We start from the raw sequence: 22,558 nt of genomic DNA on the forward strand, positions 1-22,558 counted from the left end.
CATATTTTGTCGTCTGCTAGGAGAGAGATCTGCGATGATGAGGCGATAGTAGCGATCCTAGTGGTGGGCAACTACCCACGTTTGCATTTTTACTACATATTGAGCTTCGCGACTTTATATAGTAGACTGTGGTCTATTGTTCCCAGTACCCTCATCAACTCAGGCTACGTGATCGTAGGCCTATAACTAGACTGTGGTATTAGTCTTAAATATTTTCAATAGAGAGGGTTCAGGTTGCTTGTTTTTATGACCTTAACAGCTTCGACGTCCAGTCTTGTTCTCCTGCTTTATCTGTGCGTAGTTAGTAACGGTGCGCTTTAGTTTAAGTGAAGTTTTTAGTGTGTTTATTATTCAGATGTTGATTTCAGTGTGTATAAAACAAACAGGAATGTTGCACTATGTTTCATTGATTATAAGAGATGGAAATAAGGTTAAATATGCAAATATTTTCTGCAGATGTAGACAAAAACAATGTTACTCCGTTTTTTATACGACATTTCTGTTGGCTTCGGTAACTTACACGAATTGCTTGCAGTAACCGAAACAGAATATCATGTTCACATTAATTTATAGAAATAATGAAAGCACAGAGTTAATTAAGTATAGTTTTGAACGTACTAGTGAAAGTTCAGACAGTAGCTGATATCACTAAAAATATTTCGTACTTACAGTATTTATGTGTATACGCGCGAAGCTATGTAGACGGAAAGTCTTGTTTTACTGAAGGTGGCAGTGTTGTGATTTCAGCTTTTAAGATATATCTTGATTATATGAACAACGAGAGTGTTCTAAGAGGAGATAATTTTGCGTGTGTTGAGTGAAATAGAAATACGGTCTACAAATTATTCAAAATGACTTATACTTACGGAACAGAAAATCAGCTCTATTAACTAGGCTTATGTAAAGTTGTACCTATTCATGAAATAGTGTAAGTAGCCTATATCGTTACTAATTTTGTACTCAACACGTATATTTAAAAGCATTTAACCTCCGTCGAACCCTTTTACTGCGGCAAATGTGGCGAGTCGGACCACAAGCATTTGAAGACAATTAAATGGTACAACCTTCTTTGCGCGTACTTGCAAACGTTTTGAATGTATAACAATAAACATTATTTAATGATTATTTTCTATCGTTTACAAACTAAAAAGAGTTAAGAAAAGGGAAGAAGAACAGTTCGAAAACAAGGACGGTAGTGATTACTCCAAGAAAAAACTACAGGTATGTTGAGGCTCCTACTGATGCTCCTATTAGCTGAGCCACAGTTTTCAACGAAGTAAAATGTAGGCGCTACAATATGTCACAGAAGGTGAGTAGGTCTACTTTGTTTTTATTGTAACTTGAATGGCTCGTGCTTATGAGCTCTGTGTTATTACTAGAATTTTCGAGCGTTTGTCCTGTATTCGCACTTTTAATTTGTTAGGCTTGTGGGTCCAACTGTGGTTTTTGAGTTCATGGGCAGGCGCCCATTCTGAGCCTGTGTTAAGGTAGCTGTATTGTTTATGGGTTTCATGCCAAAAATTTGAGGCTAAAATGCAGAATATTGTTACCTGATTTGTAGAAGTTTTTCTGTTGTTTCTTGTAGTGATGATACTCGTTGTTTCAGTTATTGTTTTGATGCTGAGTGTTATGATTTAATTATTGATGATGCAGTTATTATGTTATTTTTATATCTATTTTATTATTGTTAATGCTACTATTATTATTGTTATTATTGGTTTTTAGTTGCTTATTTAACGACGCTGTATCAACTACTAGGTTATTTAGCATCGAAATTGGTGATGGCGATTTAGTATTTGGCGAGATGAGGCCGAGGATTCGCCATAGACTACCTGACATTCACCTTACGGAAAACCTCGGAAAAATCCCTACCATGTAATTAGCCTAAGCGGGAATCGAACCCGCGCCCGAACGCAATTACACATCGGCTCATTCATATTTTTAGTATTACTACAAAATAATAATTATAATTTATTCTTATTATTATTAGTCAGAGTAGTAGTAGGAGGAGCAGTCCTGTTAATGTGGACATTTGGTAACCGTAGGACGTAGATGATGATGATGATGATAAATGAATTGATTGAGAAATGAGTCCAAGCCACCAGCGGAGTTGCGCTTGGGCGCATGTTCGATCTCTGCTTGGACTCATTATCTGGTTGGGTTTATTCAGAGGTTTTCCCCAAACGTAGGGCAAATGCCAGGTAATCTAGGCTAATTTTCGGCCTCATCTCGCCAAATACCAAGTCGCTCTCACCACTTCCATCGAGAATAAATAACCTAGTATATGATACAACATCGCTAAATAACCAAGAAAAAATGAGTCCAAGGCCGCTAGTCCGTGATTTATGAAACCCAGTGGTAGGCTAATTATCTATAAATACTGGCTTTGGTTTTTTATGAAATTAATATTTTAAAACCTTCTGATTATATTATTCCTAATGTGGAAACACTTAGAAAAATTGAGCTGGAAACAATCATAGTTTAGATTTATTATACAGTATTTACGTACTTACTGATATCGGCCGATTGGAATTGGTGGTCACCCATTTTGTGTTCGATGTTTATAACAGGACAGGAACCGTTTGGCTATGACGCATGCGCCGACCTCATGCAGTGCCGGAGTGATCCTTACGTGAATTTATTTTCACGTGTACATTCCAGATCAAATCAAGCAGTTCCCTTCGTGCTCTGGTTACATATCTCGCATATACGAAGGTTAGGTTTGATTAGTTTAGGTTTTTATTAATAAAGTCCGCGCAAGATCAACGCGAGCCTAACGTGTATAAATACATGTTTGATGACGTCACATTAATTCGATATTCCATTGTTTTCATTTTGTCTGTCACTTTGAGATTAGCTCTTGTGATGGAGCGTGTAGTTCTACATCTCGTGATAGTGGTTTGTGTGGAGCTTGTCGGATATTTAGCAGAGTTGATGTAAAGAGCGCATATCCAGATCATCGTGAATGCATAGGCCTAATTGTTTTTAATGGAAATGGGAGAAATTAATCCACGTCTTCATTAATGTGAGATAAGTGATCGTAGTTAGCTATTAAATTAAACTATTTCGTCGTTGACATAGGTTAGGTTAAACTATATTAGCTTATCTATATCAGTCTCCTAACTGTCCATTGTGCAACTCAAATCAAGAAATAGATTCAGAACATCTCAAAATCTGTGCGTCAGTGGCTAACCATGACAGTATCTCTGAAAAATATTGGAGTGCAAGAAGTCGAATGACTTTATTGTCAAATGCATGGCATATTAGCTGATCGTTACTAATAACTGAAATGTAGCTCTGAAGTTGTCTACATTTAAATTGTTTTGTTTTTGCACATTTTTTGTGTTCTGAATTTGAGAAAGTTGGGAGTTATTAGATTTTATTTCAAGTTTGCCTATTTCGAATTTTAAAGTTTTCCACTCATTTTTTCTTAGTGATTTAGTTTTTGGTGCAACAATCGGGGATTTTTGGAATATATTTTTCTCGAAAGAACAGAACCAGTACGTATAGAACGTAAAATTAATCCGCGGCTGTTTAAGCCCATTAAAAGGCAGAGCCGACCATCCGACTGCTGGCCTCACGTTCTCACGTTTCTGTAGAGTCATCCCACCATACCGGAGATATCGTGTCGTTAGCAAAAAAATTCCTACCCCAGTCGTTATAGTTGGTTGCCGTAACCGGATTTCGCTTCCTAACATAGCTCTCCGAATAAATTCATACATGCATAGTGTTATGCCAAATGACAGGTCTTTCACTGCAAACTTAGTTTTCTTCAGTCTTTCCTATCTTCTGCCTTCCTCTCAATCTCCGCATATGATCCATATTTATATCTTAATTTCGTCTGTCATTTGATATCTTCTTCTGTCCCGAACTCTTCTCCCGTTCACTATTTCTTTCAGAGCATCCTTCAGTAGGCAGTTTCTTCTCAGCCAGTGACCTAACCAATTCCGTTTCCTCTTCCTAATCAGTTTCAAAATCATTCTTTCTTCACCACTCTTTCCAACACAGCTTCATTTCTTATTCTGTCTGTCCATTTCATACGCTCCATCCTTCTCCACATTCACATTTCAAATGCTTCTAGTCGCTTCTCTTCACTGCCTCGTAATTTGCATGTTTCTGCCCCAAACAGTTCCACACTCCACACGACGCACTTCACTAATGTCTTCCTTAATGCTGTGGAATGGTGTAGGGTGAAAGAAAATCGGGGGCGGTAGCCCCGATTGAATCGATATTTTAAGTATTGCCTTCATGCGTGACGTCATATCGCGTCATCGATCTCCTATTGGTCGGAAAAACAGCGACTGATTCTTGGACATTACTGACAAGAAAAGAGTATGTTTTTTGAGGACATAGTTAAGAGATAGGTGGCTGAGGACTGTAACAGTTTTAGTGAGTTATACTGGTTGATCCAATTATTCTATGACCAGAACTGCGGGACGAATTGTCCAGAAGTTTCCGGTGTTTGACACGGATACTTGTTTTGTACTTACCTTGTCTCTAATCAGCGTCTGTTTTTTCACTTGTACTGCCTGTCATAATTCGTGTATATTCAGCTGTTTAAAACCTGTTTTTTCCGGACCCTGGATACAATTTGTATGTCTCGTGTAAATGGAGAAAATATTCAGACAGTTTTAAAACTTTGAAAAAGGAGGGAGGTGTACCGAGTGATAATGGCGATTTGTATCTGTTTAAGTTTTTGTATCGTCAACTCTTAAAATGGAGAGGCTTCCTGTACAGTTTACGGCAGTAGATATATTTATTTATATCGTTATTCAGCAATATTAGCAAATTGTATCCAGATTATCGCTTGCAATATCTAAGAGCAATAACATAGACCTGCATATAATATAAAGATAAGTATTATTAAGGTAATTCAACTACCGTTTTATACCGTTGGAGTATTTTAGCCACTATTAAGGAAATGAACTCTAAGCCTGCTTGTTATTAAACAGGAATAATCTCTGTAAACGAATGTTTGTTACGTTGTAACATTGTCAGAGATCATTTCTTCTGATGCAGAAAATATGCAGTAATCTAAATTTTGTGCTAAACATCCATATGTTTCATTTCCATATAGGATTGTAGCGGGTGTAAGTGTCATTATTTTAACTGTTGATTATTCATGTCATAAAGAAGAAAAATGCCCTTACAATTTTCTTCTAATTGCAATATTTAACTAATTACTAAAGTTCACAATGTTGCACGTTTGACGTTGCTGGATGGGGTGGAGGGGGTTTACAAGTGCACAGTATAGCTCAAGCGGGTACAGACATACCGGTACAAAACAGAATGCAGGGGCGGACCAGGACAATTGTTGTAAACAAAAAACGAGCAGCAAATACAAACTTTCAATCTCATTAATAGAAAATTATGGTAAATATCCATTTTATTTAAAAATATTGCTCCATGTTTTATTGTACGTCTAATACAGAAACAATAATTTTATTGTTTACTGCACAAAATCGCACGAAATTGTTCTCTAGTGCAAAATTTTAATCTCCACCGCGTTCGTAAAGCAGTATCAATGTTTAAAGAAATTTCTAGTTATGTGATTTTCCAAACGGGATAAAGATTCCCAGTTTCTAATAATCGCTGAAAAACTGCTACAGAAGTTCGCCGATTAGATAACATTCTTTACGGTAAACGTTGACAGTACATTCTTCTTGCCGCACTTAAATTATGACGATTTTCCCCATAAATTAATAAAATATGGTGTTCTTGAACTATGAATTGCATTGTAAGTTCTTTATCGAATTCCTGTACAGGGAACTGTCATCCACTCGGCAGGAGACTTATGGACAGGGAGCTTGAACTCAGCTGAGATGCATAAATCCCGTTGAACGTTGCAACGTCTCTCACGCCAGAATATTAACAAATTTAAGCATGCATTGTTATTTAATTTCACGAAAGCGTAATAGAAGACACAAATATTCTTACTTACTGGCTTTTAAGGAACACGGAGGTTCATTGCCGCCCTCACATAAGCCCGCCATTGGTCCCTATCATAAGCAAGATTAATCCAGTCTCTACCATCATATCCCACCTCACTCAAATCTATTTTAATATTATCTTCCCATCTACGTCTCGGCTTCCCCAGAGGTCTTTTTCCTTCCGGCCTCCCAACTATCACTCTATGCATTTCTGGATTCGCCCATATGTGCTACATGCCCTGTCCGTCTCGAACGTCTATATTTAATGTTCTTAATTATGTCAGATGAAGAATACAATGCGTGCAGTTCTGTGTTGTGTAACTTTCTCCATTCTCCTGTAACTTCATCCCTCTTAGCTCCAAATATTTTCCTAAGCACCTTATTCTCAAACACCCTTAACCTATATTCCTCTCTCAAAGTGAGAATCCAAGTTTCACAAGCATGGAGAACAACCGGTAATATAACTGTTTTATAAATTCTAACTTTCAGATTTTTTGACAGCAGACTGGATGATAAAAACTTCTCAACCGAATAATAACACGCATTTCCCATATTAACTCTTTGCTAGATTTACCTACTGATGTAACTGTTTTCGTAATTTTACTAACGATATTCGCAATATAACGTAAATAAAATAAGGAAATATTTTTTTTCTCAGAAAACATTTAAATTTTGATCCTATGTTGTATGAACATTTTTTGATACTGTATACCGTACCCGACGACTGTGAGAAGGACGGCATTTATACCCCTTGCACTTTGTGTGGAAGTGAAATTGCCTTGCAGATTTCCAGAGCGAATAGCTCATGTTATACAGTATGTAATAAAAACTATAATATCATATTGGTGAAAAGTTTTTTTCTGAAAATTTTTTTCCCCAAATGTTTAAAAATCTCTTATTGGGTAAGTATTGCGAGTAGGATCGTGATTTTTGTCCATACTGACAGGAAATCTAATAAAGAATAATTGATCCCTTTAGCGTATAATAATAATAATAATAATAATAATAATAATAATAATAATAATAATAATAATAATAATAATAATAATTTATTTATACTAGCAGTATTTCAATAGCGTGGACGGTTTTCTTGTAAATTTAATTTTAAAAACTTATAAATTCAAGCCATTGCATGAAGCGAGTGAGTGGCAACGTCACGGTAGAATGTTGCTTACTTACGGAGACTCACTGATTTCGTTGACCTCTTACATCTGTATCACGAGTAGACTGTATTAGCGACGATGTTGCCGGACTGCTCAAACTTCAAAGTTAATTTCCTAATTAATCATGCATTTAAGCACAAAATATAATAAAAGTTTTTCCATTAATGTGTACACTTTCGTCCCTTTGAAGCTGCAAGGTTATTTCACTTCCACCCTGCATACATTCATATCTAATTATAATGTATTATGGTTCATAAGAATTTATGCATGACTGAAACATAGTTTTAATATTGACCGAAGTTTTAACACTTAAGGGGACGATCTTGTCATGGCCCTAGTTATTACATACCATGGTACGCAAGGTTACGAACACGCCAACACATATCTTCTCGATATATAATGGAGTACACCCACTTTTCGGTGAATATAGTGGGTACGCCACTTTTTGGCCACTCTATATTTCGTATTTAACCCGAGACACGACGTCCATGCAAACCCAAGACCGACCAGTGGGCTGCTAGCCTAACGTTCACATACTTCAGCAGAAGTGAACGATCATGTAACCAGTACAGGGGGATAACCGGTGCAAACTTAATATGGTGAGGAAATAAATATAAACTGCCCAAACTAAATGTAGGAATGTCGGAAATTACTTGGAATATTGCATTAGAAAATAACGGCTCGTTTTTCTTTAAAGACTGGTCGAGTTTTCATTCTATGTAAATACTTGTTTGTCAAAATGCGAGATAATTACAACCAACACTGTTCAGCATCTGAGTACCTCCTACTCCAAGCCAACAGATCGGGACTACTAAAATTTTCGATAACCTTCATCGAGGCTTTAATTTCGCAACCTTTACATTAACATGGACAGAGAAATTTATATTGGCCTCCATTCTATCGGCTGTGAAGATTTTTAACTAGCTATGTCCATAGTTTCCGGAGAAGTTTCGACGTGGGTTCACTAACGCTTTTCTCAGGTCCTTATCTGCTAAGAAATTTCTCTTTTTTTTCCGTTGTCACGTTGTACCTCTTCATTTCATAACGATTTATATTGTTGAATAGGGAAGATTATTATATAACAGTGGATGAACACTTCAGAAGAATATATGGCAAGCCTCCCTGATCTTGCGCTTAGCACAACACATGACCACCACTGAGAGAACACAGGACAGCACATGTCTGTATTCTGTCTTTATACGCTGGCTTTCTGTTTCGTATTAGTGTTGGCACCTGTAGGAGGAGGGAAAACCTGACCTTCCAACAAAAACTTAGAAAACATTGGAATGAAGAGGCAATGCAACAAGCCATAAAACAAGTTCGAGAAAAGACGTGAGATACGATTCATCTGGATTCAGTATCACGGTTGGGAAAACACTTTCTAATGAAGATGCTGAATGATTTTTCCTGTGCGTTTCATTTTGACTTAGCAGTTTTGTTAATCTTGTAACTTGTTAATGGTTTTTCATATTTGGACCTCATTTGTGAAGGAAATATGTTAGATTTTGAAGAAATTTGTTTTTTTCAAACATTTTATAAAATTTTACGAACTTCTAAGTCCGGTGTATCATTCACATGGACATTCAGCAAAAAACAGGACGATAGTTTACGTTAAATTTCAAAACATATGTTCCAAAACGAAAAAACAAAGTGGTATATTCCATATTTGCAACACTTTCTCTACTATATAGGGCTATTTGTTGGGATCTTTGCTGATTCTTATTAATGTCCTGTTCGTTTGCGTATCTTACACTGCAGCCCATGCAGATGAAATTCATCATCTGTTCTACCGTTTTATCATCTATCACTATTTCACTTCTTACAGGATATTTCTCTATAAAGGCTATTACTTCAGTGTTCCTCGCTGGTATTTCCATATAATATTCTCTCGCTCATTGTATCGGTTTATATATTACTGCTTGTAAGTTTTGTTCTATATTTAGTATTGAAATCCATCATCAGCATAAAAAAGAGTATTGGTTTCTATATTATTAATTTAATAATTATCTTTAACATCACTTTTCCATCTCTTAATTATGTCGTCAATCGTAGGTATTTGTCATTATCACAGAAAAATTTTGTAAATTTTCATTTTCCGGAAAAATGCAAAACTTAAAAAAAATATTCAGGATACAGTATATTTCGTACGGAGCCAACACATTATTGTAAGACACAGTACAAAAATTAAGGATTATTCTAAAATAATATGAAGAAGTAAGCGAAATATTATGACGCTATAAGAGACTGATCGCCTAAATATAATGCATAATAAAGTTGAGTTTATTTCAAGATATTTTATTGACGTTAATTTTTGGGAAGTATATAAATCTTAACCCGTATTTCGTGCCTTTAGTTCTGTTAGTGCTGATTTTATAAAGTTATTTTTGAAGTTTACATCGTCAAATTCTGTTGGTTTGTGTTTATGTATGCTACTGCAGACCATAATAATTTCATTTCGGCTATCCAGATTATTATGTTGTATTTTTCTGTTAGTTTCCAGCATTAAGAACATCAAAGCGAATGAAGTAGTATCAAAACTTTGTAAAACTTTATTACAATATTTAAGGCATTACTTCACTCAGAGTTCCCCTTTCATTGCAGCACAAGCGGTTAGACAGTGATCAATATTTTGTAGGCTTATGTATCGACTTGTTATGCGATCTGTTTGTAATTCTAGTAATTCATGTCCTCAACTTGCAGTGTTTTTTATTCTTGTATTATATACTTTGCTCCTACTGATTCCTGTAATTTAAAAGTTGCAATTTCATATTTTTTCTTTCCAGTATCATTTGATGTGGTGATATGTATGTATGGTGATATGTATGTATGTATGTATGTATGTATGTATGTATGTATGTATGTATGTATGTATGTATGGTGATATGTATGTATGTATGTATGTATGTATGTATGTATGTATGTATGTATGTATGTATGTATGTATGTATGTATGTAAAGTCACACTTGAGAAAGTTTTATGATTTAAAAGCTGACATTAATTCTCTTGAAGCGTTCCTTAATAAATTACACAGTTTTTCTGAGTACTTGTAAGCAGTTTCAGAGAAAATACAAGTTTGTAGAAATAATCGCATTGCTATTCGAATAAACAAATTCAAATTAATAAGCACAAACTTCTTTTCAAAACACCCGAAAGTGTGAAGTAAATTAATAAGGGAGACAGATTACTGTGATTTAGAGGTAATAAGCGGAAGTCATGCTCTTGTTAGCATGTAGTCAATAAACATCTGCATTCTCTTGAAAACAGCCGACCGAACTCTCCGATTAGTCCTCGGTTGTGAAGAAGCTAGCAGGGAAATGATACGCTCGAGCATATTCAGTCGAGAATTTATAACCGGTCGGTTGAAACGTTTATTCGAGCGGTTGTGAGCGCTCGAGGTCCTTGCACTGCAATTACATCACCTTTTAAAGCCTGATACTAAAAAAACCTACCTAAGAAAGTTACGATTTTGTTTTTATTTCAGATAGCACGAAAATTAGAAAGTATGTGAATATTTAAACAAGGACATATAATTTTTAAATAATACAATTCTTTAAATGAAATGATGTTCTATATTATCAATACTATTATTCGGAATTGATTTTATCGAACTCATAAAAATAACGAAAATGTCTAATGTAGCTTAGTAAATATGTGATAGCATAAAAACAACAGAGATTTTGTGATACGTGTGAAATTTCTTCAAAAACACAAATATTCTACTTCAGTCAATAAAAATAAACCTAATCTACATGTTCACTTTGCTTAACATTTCTACAATAGTGTGAGTTGCTTAATCGCAGACAATGATTGACGTTGGAGCTACTTATGGTAAGATGCATGCAGATTCTACTCGTATTATTCTACCATATATACAACGATCATATCACGAAAAGTCAAGGATGGAGCAAATGAAATTAGTGCTGAAGTTATTCCAAAATAAAAAACAAACAATGGACAAATTGACATTTCGTTTTAAAATTAATAATCTTTGTTCAGTCTTATATAGAATTTCCTTCTTGGTTTCTTTAATGTATTTACTTTTGTCCTGTGCCATTACGAATATTAACTTACAACACTGTTACAAAATATTATAAGTTAACTGTTCAATTCAACTGGAGGATAAACACGAATATATACAGTATTTTTATTTTATTTTTTTGTATTTTATCTTTTTATACTTCATGTTTATATTATTATATACAACACAGTTTGGTAAAACTTTATTTCATTCTATTGATGTATCAATTTCTTATTATATAAATATTTTATTGTAATTTTTATTCAATCTGATAGACTGTACACCCTCTAGATCCAGTAAACAGCTGATAGGGCATCAGGCAGTTTATTAATTTCCATAGCTCATACTGTAAACATATCGATCGAAGATAGTTTTCAGTCTATGATACCTTTCATATGACGGGACGACCGGTCGTCTATGATGTTGCGGTTGGGTGTTTTGTTTTCAGCGGAGTCAGGACACGCGACAGCCAGCCTGCGGAGCGAGCGGCTGATTGCGCTTATTATCAAGACTCTCGGTCGGAAGTTCTTAATAAAATGCAAAGCTCTAGTAGTCAGGCATGCGTTAAAATCCGGTTTTGGATATTTACATGGTTGCATTTTATCTGAGTTTTACTCAACTGCAAGGGAATATCAGGAAATCTTATGCTGATTGGTCGGGCTCATCTCGTCAAATACAATTTCGTTATCATCAATTTTTAACTCGCACTATACCAAGGTACAGTATACTCGCGTAGTCGATAGGCCTACACTGTTGTTGCACTACCGAATTAAGAACGATAGAAAGAAAGAAAGAAAGAAAGAAAGAAAGAAAGAAGAAGAGAAGTAAGAAAGAAAGAAAAAAAGAAATAAAGAAGGGAAGTAAGAAAGAGAAAAAAAGAAAGGAAAAAGAAAGAAAGAAAAAAGAAAGAAGGGAAGAAAGAAAGAAAAAGAAAGAAAGAAAGAGCAAGAAAGAAACAAAAAGAAAGAAATAAAGAAAGAAAGAAAGGAAGTAAGAAAGAAAGAATGGAAATAAGAAAAATAGAAAGAAAAAGAGAAGTAAGAAAGAAAGAAAGAAGGGAAATAAGAAAGAAAGAAAGAGGGGGAAGTAAGAAAGAAAGAAAGAAAACATCAAAAGGTAGAAACAAGGAAGGAAAGAAAAAGGAAAAAGGAAGAGAAAATGGAAGGAAGAAAGAAGGAGAGAAATACAAAAGAAAGGAAGAAAGAGAGACATGCGCAGAATGCTACATCTGTACAAGTAAATCACATTAACCGTGCTGTAATAATAATAATAATAATAATAATAATGATAATGATAATAATAATAGTGATAATAATAATAATAGTAATAATAATAATAACAATAATAATAATAAAAATATCTGAAAGTTAGTTGAAAATAAATTATAGAAACTGGTTTTCGATCGTTGCACCCATTTTAAATAACTAACGCGGAGTAATACATCACAGAGAGTGGTGGAAAATTGCGAGCTGAACTCGTGGCACTACGGTACGACTGATAAACGACTTTTGTTATAGGCCTAATGACATTTGAAGCTTTGCTATCCGTTGATTTCCCTTTGCTTATAGCGCTTCAGATAATATAAAAACAGTTAATGTTTCCCCTACAATTGGTGTGCATATGCTTGATTGTGTGTTTGCGCGCCTTTTTGGAGTACACATGCACACTGTATTTACGTAAGTGTTACAGATCAAGAAATTTAAATAATTCGTTTTTTTGCATGATTATTTTGTATTCCAAGCAGCATCACAAGAATGGAAAAAAAAACAGTGGGTTGTTAATTTTTCCGAAATTTGTAGTCCCTCAATATTACGTAAGTTTAACATGAATTAAATACTTTTATGCTCAAATTATCCTTCTGGATGTACATACATCAATGTTCCCCTATTTATAAGCAATTTTCTTTCTCCATGCTCGAAGTCACTATAGTATGATTAAGGAATCGTCCAGCCAAGGGTTTTAAACTGGTCTGATTAGTACAGTACGATTATTTAGTCCTGACAGTCGCCAGCGAGTCCATTAAGTTACGCCAAGATACCTTCAGGTTAGTCCGTTGCCTGCAGTCAGAGCAATCGGATGTGACGCATGCGGTATATCATTGTGTTTCCAGTACAGTTAAGTTGTACTGCATTCCTTTACCGACCGCTCGCCCTTATATATGTACTTCGGAACTCTCCCCACTACTCCTATTACTTGTCCTCTTTCGTGTCGCTGAGCTGTCAGGACTAAATAATCGGTATGTAAGCCAATGACATTTAGGGGTTGCAGCTAGTATGAGGCAGGACACAAACAATTCCTAAATGTCTTTGGCCTTCTAATTCGGCCGGTTCTAAATTGCATCGAATTATCGTCATATTGGTGTACAGAATTACACCATGAAGCACGCACAGATCAATAATCGTGTCAAACTAACAGATATTCAAAGTACGAAAGAAGTTCCTTGTGATTCGAGGAAGGTGACTATGAGTACCGCGGGAACACAGTTCGACTATTTTCGGCTGTCGCCGATCTTAGTAAATCTTGATATTTGTTCTATTTTGGAATCCAATCTTATTTTTTTCACTTCTAATTTTACATTTAATATTTATTTGCTATTATTTTTAAAACTTTCAACTCGGTTGTCTCTAAACGACGTCTTGTTTCATTTGTCTCAGGGCCGGGAAACAGCCTCTCTCCTTACCTTAGTTACCGTTATGCAGACTGCTGTATTTACAATACGAGTTTTCCTGGACTGTGCCCTAGTTTCTGTTGTATATGAATTAATTAATCTTATTACTGAATTATATATTCTTAATTTTGTATCAACTTTTAAAAGTTTATTTTCCAAATAGTTTTCCTTTATCGATTTGCATTTATATTGACTTTATTTCTTTGGTTCAATAGGTTACTTCCTCTTTTACACTTGCGTAGCTGGTAATATTTAAGGCCAAATATTTGAATTTTAACACTTGTTCAGTAATACACACTAAATTATTATTTTTTTTTTATTATTGGGTTATTTTACGACGCTGTATCAACATCTAGGTCATTTTGCGTCTGAATGATATGAAGGTGATAATGCCGGTGAAATGAGTCCGGGATCCAGCACAGAAAGTTACCCAGCATTTGCTCGTATTGGGTTGAGGGAAAACCCCGGAAAAAACCTCAACCAGGTAACTTGCCCCGACCGGGATTCGAACCCGGGCCACCTGGTTTCTCAGCCAGACGCGCTGACCGTTACTCCACAGGTGTGGACCACTACATTATCCATAAGTAACTTCCGCCTTCAGGGGAATCGAATTATCCACAAGTAATAAGTAATTTGCACCATGAAAGAAATCGAAAAATTATCACAGCTTTTGTTTCTGATTATAGATATAATCAAGCTAAATTATTATGCGATGGTATATGAAATTATAATCTATCAGCTTTCCATATAGGAACCTTTTTGCTTTTGGCTGTCTTTATTGTTTATTGTTTATTGTTAATAAAATAACATTGACAGAAATACAATCTTAGTCCTTCCCTGAAGGAGTAAAAAACTCGTGCTCAGGGAGATATCTAAACACAAAGATAAACACAAAGATAATTTTTTGACACAAACCGGGTCAAGAAAAAAAAATTACAGGATTAAATTAAATTTAAAAATACAATTTCAATTTTAACAATTTAAGTCATACAAATACATATAGATATTAAATCAATATATATTCTTTAAAAATTAAATTCCTAACGCTATTTTTGAAATTCCTGGCACTAAAATTTTGCAAATCTGGATATTTATGAATTATTTTATTGTATAACCTTGGACCAAAGTAGGTACCATGGCTCAGAGCTGTGCTTGTGAAACACTTTGGTTCCTCTAGTCGTATAAAATCGGATCTTTTAATTCCATATTTATGATGATACAATTTGAATTTATTACGGTTTTTATGTATGACGATTAATAAGGCAATATAATAAATCTGTTTAATTTTCAAAACATTAAAATCAGTAAACAAAAGCTCAGATGAATAATCAATTGGTTTATTAAGGCATATTTTATATTATTATTTCATCTATTTTCAAATTTACTAAGTAGTTAGTTAAAGAGTTATCTTGTCTAATTATTTTTCTGCACCAACTAATTTGCATCGTAAAGGAAATCGAAAGATTATCACAGCTATTTTTATTATAGATATAATCATGCAAATTCTTTTGCGATGGTGTATGAAATTTTAATGTATCAGATTTTCATAGAGGAACCTTTTTGTTTTTGGGTGTCTTTATTACTTCATCCATTCTCAAATTTACTAGCTAGTTAGTTAAAGAGATATTTTTTCTAATTATTTTTCTGCACTACTCTATTAATTAGTATTATATTTTTATTAATTTTTGTTACACTATTCAAATATATAGGCCTACTGACAATGTATTTAATTATATCCATAGTAATTGTCGGTTGCATAGAATACATAATAGGCCTACATTTTAAGTTTAATATGATTAAATATATATATATATATATATATATATATATATATATATATATATATATATATATATAATACTTTTGACCCTTTTGCTTCATATTTTAATATACTTATATGTAATATAACACTACATCCCATGCGAGAAATACCTTAATCAAAATTTCCGTTACCTTTTTCACCGAATATATCCACAACACAGAGTGGCTCACGAGGTAATACCACCACTTACACAGCATATTTCCCAAGACTTTTGAGCAATAAATGTCATATAAACATGGGTTCTATTCTCTACATTTTCAGACTTACACTAATTTGAAGTTGTTAAAACAAATATTGTTTCTTTATTAGAATTTATTAGAATTAGACAATGAACCATTCAAAAGTATAATATCTGTATTTTATGTCTTTCTCGTGTTAAATTTTACCGTACATGTTTAACATGTTTCAGCCTGTTATGGGCCATCTTCAGAACTGGTTGGTGCTGGTCTTGGCGCCTTTTGTTTGTGTGGGGGTGTGTTTGTGTAGTGTAATGTGAAGTCAAAGAGTGTATTCTGAAATTGGGTTGTGTGTTGAGAATTTCATTTGGTTGTGTTTTTGTGTGTCAGAACACACACACTCCTTGACTTCACATTACACTACACAAACACACCCCCTCACGAGAAAAACGCGCCAAGAGCAGCACCAACCAGTTCTGAAGATGGCCCATAACGGGCTGATACATGTTAACCAGGTACGGTAAAATTTAACACGAGAAAGACATAACAAATATTCCGTGCGATAGGCCTATAGTAGTGATGTCAAGGCAAGCGCATTTTACTGACCTTGACGACGTGCGCGGGCATCAAGAGCTAAGTATGGAAAGAGGAAGGATTGTGTATATGAATAAGCAGCCTGTTGGATTAAGAAAACAATGGTGCACAAACTTCAGACGGAATGTGAAATTTTATGTCGTTATTTTTATATGGCTTCGTTTTGTTTGATATTATCTATATTGTCAGTAAAACAAACATACTAATACCAATTTCTTAATATTGCAGTTGTCTTTTAAATGTTAATAACATAATAAAGACTTAAGACGGAATATTCACATAAATTCCAGAGTACAACAACTATACCGGTACTGTACTAAATGGATGAAACACATCATTTGTAAAGAAAGTGAAATCTCAAAAAAGAGATTGAGTATGATATCATAAGTTTTAATTGATATTGATGGTACCTTTAGCCTCATAAAAATAATCAATCAAAACAATATTACAGCACAAAGCAAAGTTACCTAGGTGATGTATATGTTTTAATTGTAACTAATATTCCATAACAAAACTCTTATCGCATTATGCTTTTAAGGTGATATTGGTGAGTAACTTCCTATCATCAGAATATTAAATTATTTCCTCGAAGTGTGCTGAAGCTATAGAGCTGACAATTTTACAACACATGGACACGTATCTTTTGCTTATGATGTAACAACAGTTGGTTTGTTAACTTATTTCCTTAAAAATAATTTCCATGCGAATATTTTGAAAATTTGCAATACACTATCTTCAGTTATAGGTATTTACGGTATATTAGATTTACGAAAACATTCTGTAAGACTATTAAATAAATAGGCCTATATCTGAAAATTTCACTTTTCTCTAATAAAAAGTTGAGAAAATATTTCTTTTGAATAAAAAATATCAAACTTGTATAAAATGATCATTAAAATTAAAATTTACATTCTTATCATGCACTTATACCTCTCAGACAAATCTAAAAATTAATATGGATACAGTTTTAATAAGTTCTCTTCCCTTTATCCATTGAATCAGTGCTGGCCATCCCTGAATATAGGTCGACCAAGCGGCATATACTACCTCTTTTGTCTGTCTCTTTCCTTTCCGCTGTTAAGCGCTCAGGCTCTCCTGAGCTCTAAAGCGCGCGCTTGCTCCTATGGGCATCAATTGACATGATTGGCCTATAGTGTTAAAAGTTTTGTAGCCAAGATGTATAATATCCTTAATTGGCTAGTATCCAGAAGCTAAAAATTTGTCGTTAATTCCATATTTGTTACGTATAGAATTTAAAAAAAATATATATATATTTTTCTTACGCATTTATCCCAACAATTGTTACAAATTACGTAATTAATGTAAACTCTTTAACACTATACATTAGGATGCAAAGTTGAACTTTAAAGAATCAAGTTGCTAGAAGTTGTGTAATCTGTAACACTTTTTGTGACAAGTGTGTAAGAATACTGTAATAATTTTAGTTAAAAATTGAAGAAAAAAATTTTTACACGGCTACTAAGAAATTAACAATAAATTTTTTGCTTTAGAATACTAGCCAATTAAAGAAAATATATTTATGAATAGTTCATTCTCTATTTGTAACATTCTTTTACTCTCAAAACTAAAGAAAAAAAAGTCCCCCCCCCCAATTTAGTCCAAATTTAGTGTAACTCTAAAATATTGAGAAGAGGATACATGTTTATATATGTTTTGCTGAGAAAGTCTTCAGAAATAAGCTCTGTAAGTGACTGTAACTCCTCGTTAATCACCCTTTATATACAAAATTAATATTTATAAAATTGTTTTGATCTTCTTGTTTTATATTTTAATGTATGTAATATTACACTTCATACCATGCCAGAAATACCTTAATCAAAATAGTCTTTATTTTATTCCCCGAAAATATCCATTATAATAAAATGAAAAGTCAAAGAGCAAATTCTGTGAAATAAGTGTAGCATATAATATATTTACATAATATTTGTGGCTCATTGGATTCCATTATATAACATTATTTTTTAAGTAATGTTACGTAGGTATTGGAGATGTTTTAATAATAATTTTTAATATACCATGCTGCAGACAATTGGAAGTCACATAATTAATTCATAGCGCCCATTATTAATAATTTATTAGGGACACTTTCATTTTACAGAAGAGGGATGTAAGCAAGTTTTCCTTTAATTTGAGACACAGAAACTAGTCATTCGTGCAGAGTGCGCAGGCTGGTAGACATCGAGGTAGGCAAAGCGGGATGGTTCCGTTCAGAAACGAGGAGACATTTCGAGTCTTCAACACTGTTTTCAGCTTTAGTGGTGTTCGTCTATATAACATACCTAACTCATTTATATATACGATTTTAGTAATATTTGTGAACTTTTGTTCGTGCTCTACAGCATTAGCTTTAGTAGTGAATATCTATGTTAATCTGAATAATTTGGATAAAGCCGTTGATTCGATTTATGCCTTGCCTCCAATTGCATTGGCATTCTGGATACAAGTTTATTTAAGGTATTAACAGCATAATAGATTTATCTAAGTAACGAAGTGTTATAATTTATTTCACAATCACCTTTGTACCTCTATACTATTCATAATACTTAAGTATAAGTCTAGTATTAATAATAATAATAATAATAATAATAATAATAATAATAATAATAATAATACCAATATAAGGATAATAAAACAAGAATGATAGACAATATCTTGTGCCAAACGTGATTACATCTAATAAATTAATTATAATTTCATTTATCAGTTTCAACAAAGTTGTCTGGAACAAACTCCGCTATAACTTAACTGTAGAAACAAGCAATGTCTTGCAATAAAAATTCCGTGTTAATTCAAATAGTTCAACCTCAAACAAAAAAATTCCAGGTATCAGAATGATTTCTAAAAACAAGGAAGCGAAATTGAAGTTCTTTAACGCTGACCAAGTGACAAGTGGAACGATTACATATATTGAGGAACTATAATAAAACAAATATAATTTTAACATTCGTGTAAAGGTTTGTGATAACTAGAGACGAGAATTCCATGCAAATGCATGTTTTATAGCAACATAGGACATAGATAATCAAAGTTAGTACTTATTCATTTCATTACTTTCCGGTTTCAAATATGTGTTCTTTTTCCATGCATATTTGCATGTTTTAGCCTTTTTTGGGATAAAAACATGCAACATGCATATTTAAGCAATTTCTAGTTTATTTCTAGCTTATTCAGTGTAAATGCATATTTGAATGGTTTTTAGTGGATACCTCAGTTTCTCGATTTTTATGTCCCATATTTTACCTTCAGGAATCAGGACTGAAGAAGGAAAAGAAAAAAAACTAAATAACAGAAAAAGATTCATTGAAGTTTGCACCCATAACTTGCGATGTAGAAAGGTTAGTCTCTGCCTGCAGTAACATGACTGATAAGCGCAGGAATCTCACAGTAATCAATTTAAAATGTTAGTTGTTAACTGTGCAAGAAAAAGTGAAGTGAAATAACAAATTTTGAATAAAAATGAGAACGCATATTTTAATGTATTTTTCGCTTCTTCGTGCATGTTTCATAGTTTGATAGTGCATGAATGCATGCATACTTTGGGATTTCATAGTGCATGAAATTCTCGTCTCTAGTGATAACCATGTTTGAAAGTATCATTTGAAGACTTATAAATTGAAGCTATGTTACAATACAATTCTATATAAAGTATTTCATTTGAAGCTGATATTTCTAAAATGTTTTGATACATTTTCCCCATCTCTTATATTATATAAAATATCCACTGGAAATGTTTTGTAGTGTATCGAGTAGGTATCTGAATGAAAAATATCTCTCTGAACACTTCATAATTTAATATTGTAGAAACAATAACATCCCAAATTGAAAAGTATGTATTATAAACTATTTGGAAAATTAAGCGATTTAATTAATATTATAAAACTTAATAGTGAATATGTATTAGACTATATTATTTTCTTTTTATTATTTTTGTGAAATTTGGTATGAAGTTAGATTAATTGTAATTATGATAATAATTAATGATAACGGTAGTAATAACAACAATTATTGTTTTACTATTTTGTTATTAGTAGTATTCTTTTCCTTTCCTTTGAAGATTAAATCTGTGCATAGTTATAGCACGAATGGCCGTACAGGCTCGTGCGAAGGATATTGTGTAGGCTTACATGAGTTTGTATAATTGCGTATCAATAAATGTACTTAATTCATTCATTCATTCATTCATTCATTCATTCATTCATTCATTCATTCATTCATTCATTCATTCATTCATTCATATTATTTTCTTTACAGATTTCGAAGGGATAAATTAGTACGATTGCTTAGCTTTGCTGACTGTTTCGTTTGGGAGGACCTGCCTCCAAAAGATCCCGTTACTGGAAATACGGGTATGGCAGTGTGGATACGCCGAATCAGGACCACAGCAGTGAGAGTTACAATCCTCGGCCCCGGCATACACTTTCTTCAAATCATTACACAAATGTTCATAAAAGAGGAACGATTCTTGAATTTAGACGCCTGGTATCCATACGACTGGACAAAAAGTCCGGCTTATGAATTAACCATCTTAACGCAGGTATGAATAATTTTTCGAAAGTGAGCGAGTGCCGTTATAGTCCACAATTGACGCAAAGTCATAGAGTGATTATAAGTGTCAGATTTGTTTAAATTTGTCAGTGGTTTCCTTATCTTATACTACGAAGAATTATTTCCTGTTCAGCGGTTTTATAAAAATGTCTGGTATTATAAGTCTCTCAAGCAGGGAATACCGACGGAAGGAATGCGAATGAAACAATGCGTAATGAAGAGAGGGCGACAGGAAAGGTCACGAGATAGTTTGAATGAAATTCAAGAGTACAGTCGGAAGAGAAATGACATCGATATAGTCAGTCTTGCGTTGTGATAGTTACATTACGACTTTAGTTTGTTCCATTGCATGTGAATACGTGTCTTTTATCGCACGATATTATTATTTCATTCGTAAACATATGTTGCGCCTTTAATTAGCTTCGAATTTTTCTCTTGTTACGTTGTTTATTTCCACTTGTTACGTTGTTTATTTCCACAGCGGTGTCCTCATTTGTTCTTGGAAGAGACAGTACTTTCATCGGCCCGCACCTCTCACCCCGACGGCGTGCCTACATACACAAGTCAAAACAGACAGTAACGTCACCATTGCTTTTAGGTAATCGTTCTTTGCGCGAGCTATACAAGTTATACCCCAGTATTGTGTTAAAATGTACTATAATTCACATATATTAATCAGTGCCAGAAAGAATCTTATTCATAAAATCTCCATTATTATTGCAAATTAATTGAACGAAATATATTGTTAACAATTAAGTTTTTTTACTGAATTCAAGGTACGTTTCGAACATAAGCATTAGTTTATGAAATGATGCTATTAGTAATCATTTTACTACTTAGATACTGATTGTAAATTCCACATTATATTCAGAACTTCCTTTGAGGTAGTCCTTTCTTACAGAAAGTACGAACATTTCTGTATTTTTTTATTGGGATTATCTGATTCGTCAAGAGAAGCACAAATTATAATGAAATTCTACGCAGTTCTAGCGTTTGTGACAACTAATTCAATTTCACAGTCATTAGTAGAGACAATCTTAAGCGTGCCACTGAAAAAAAACATTCTAGATATTGAATATGCTTATAGCTGTACACTAAAAAGTGGATGCAGAGAAATGATTGATTCCTACCTAAATTCATAGTCTCATTCTCTTCCGAAAGAAGACACTGCTCTATTTTCTGCTATCTGAAATCAAAATCACGAAGGTCATGGACCAGTTCCCTCCGCATTTATATTCTAATCACTGGTAATCCGTTGCACTGTTCCCGCCGTGCCACTTACAGACTTGGGACTGGCATAGTACGTTCAAATGAGTGTTACTTGTATTAACTTGCACTAATTGTGTGGTTTTAATATTGTTTCTGTTGTTCGTAAGATAATATTCAATTCCACACGTTATCTTGTAAAAATTTATAAAAATGAAATGAAATAATTTTCAGTGCGATGTTTAGCTTTAAATAAATAAGGTTGTGTTGTAACAAGCGACTTCAGTTACATAACCTGATATAGTTCACATCTTTCGAAATAATTGGTGAGGAACTGAAGTTTATTGAGTTCCTTTGTGTTAGACAACTTAACTTTTGCGGACTGTTTCATAGCAGAGTTTATTTTTTGTGACT

The 22,558-nt window shown here is 33.7% G+C and overlaps 1 protein-coding gene across 3 annotated transcripts in view; it reads left to right on the top strand.

The window, feature by feature from the left end:
- Positions 1-287: 287 nt before the first annotated feature.
- The window catches only part of LOC138704301 (odorant receptor 22b-like), a 39,236-nt gene continuing 16,965 nt past the window's right edge, over positions 288-22,558 (top strand). Inside the window, exons 1-2 of one of the 3 annotated variants that reach the window (XM_069832166.1) lie at positions 288-1,309; positions 20,645-20,927. In XM_069832166.1, the coding sequence (XP_069688267.1) occupies positions 20,742-20,927 (186 nt within the window). In that variant the 5' untranslated portion in view covers positions 288-1,309; positions 20,645-20,741. Of the gene's footprint in view, positions 1,310-18,565; positions 18,848-20,644; positions 20,928-22,558 lie in introns of those variants that run through there. The other 2 variants (XM_069832165.1, XM_069832167.1) reach the window with 2 other exon arrangements.

This window comes from Periplaneta americana, chromosome 8 (assembly GCF_040183065.1).
Source record: "Periplaneta americana isolate PAMFEO1 chromosome 8, P.americana_PAMFEO1_priV1, whole genome shotgun sequence".
Lineage (NCBI taxonomy): Eukaryota > Metazoa > Arthropoda > Insecta > Blattodea > Blattidae > Periplaneta > Periplaneta americana.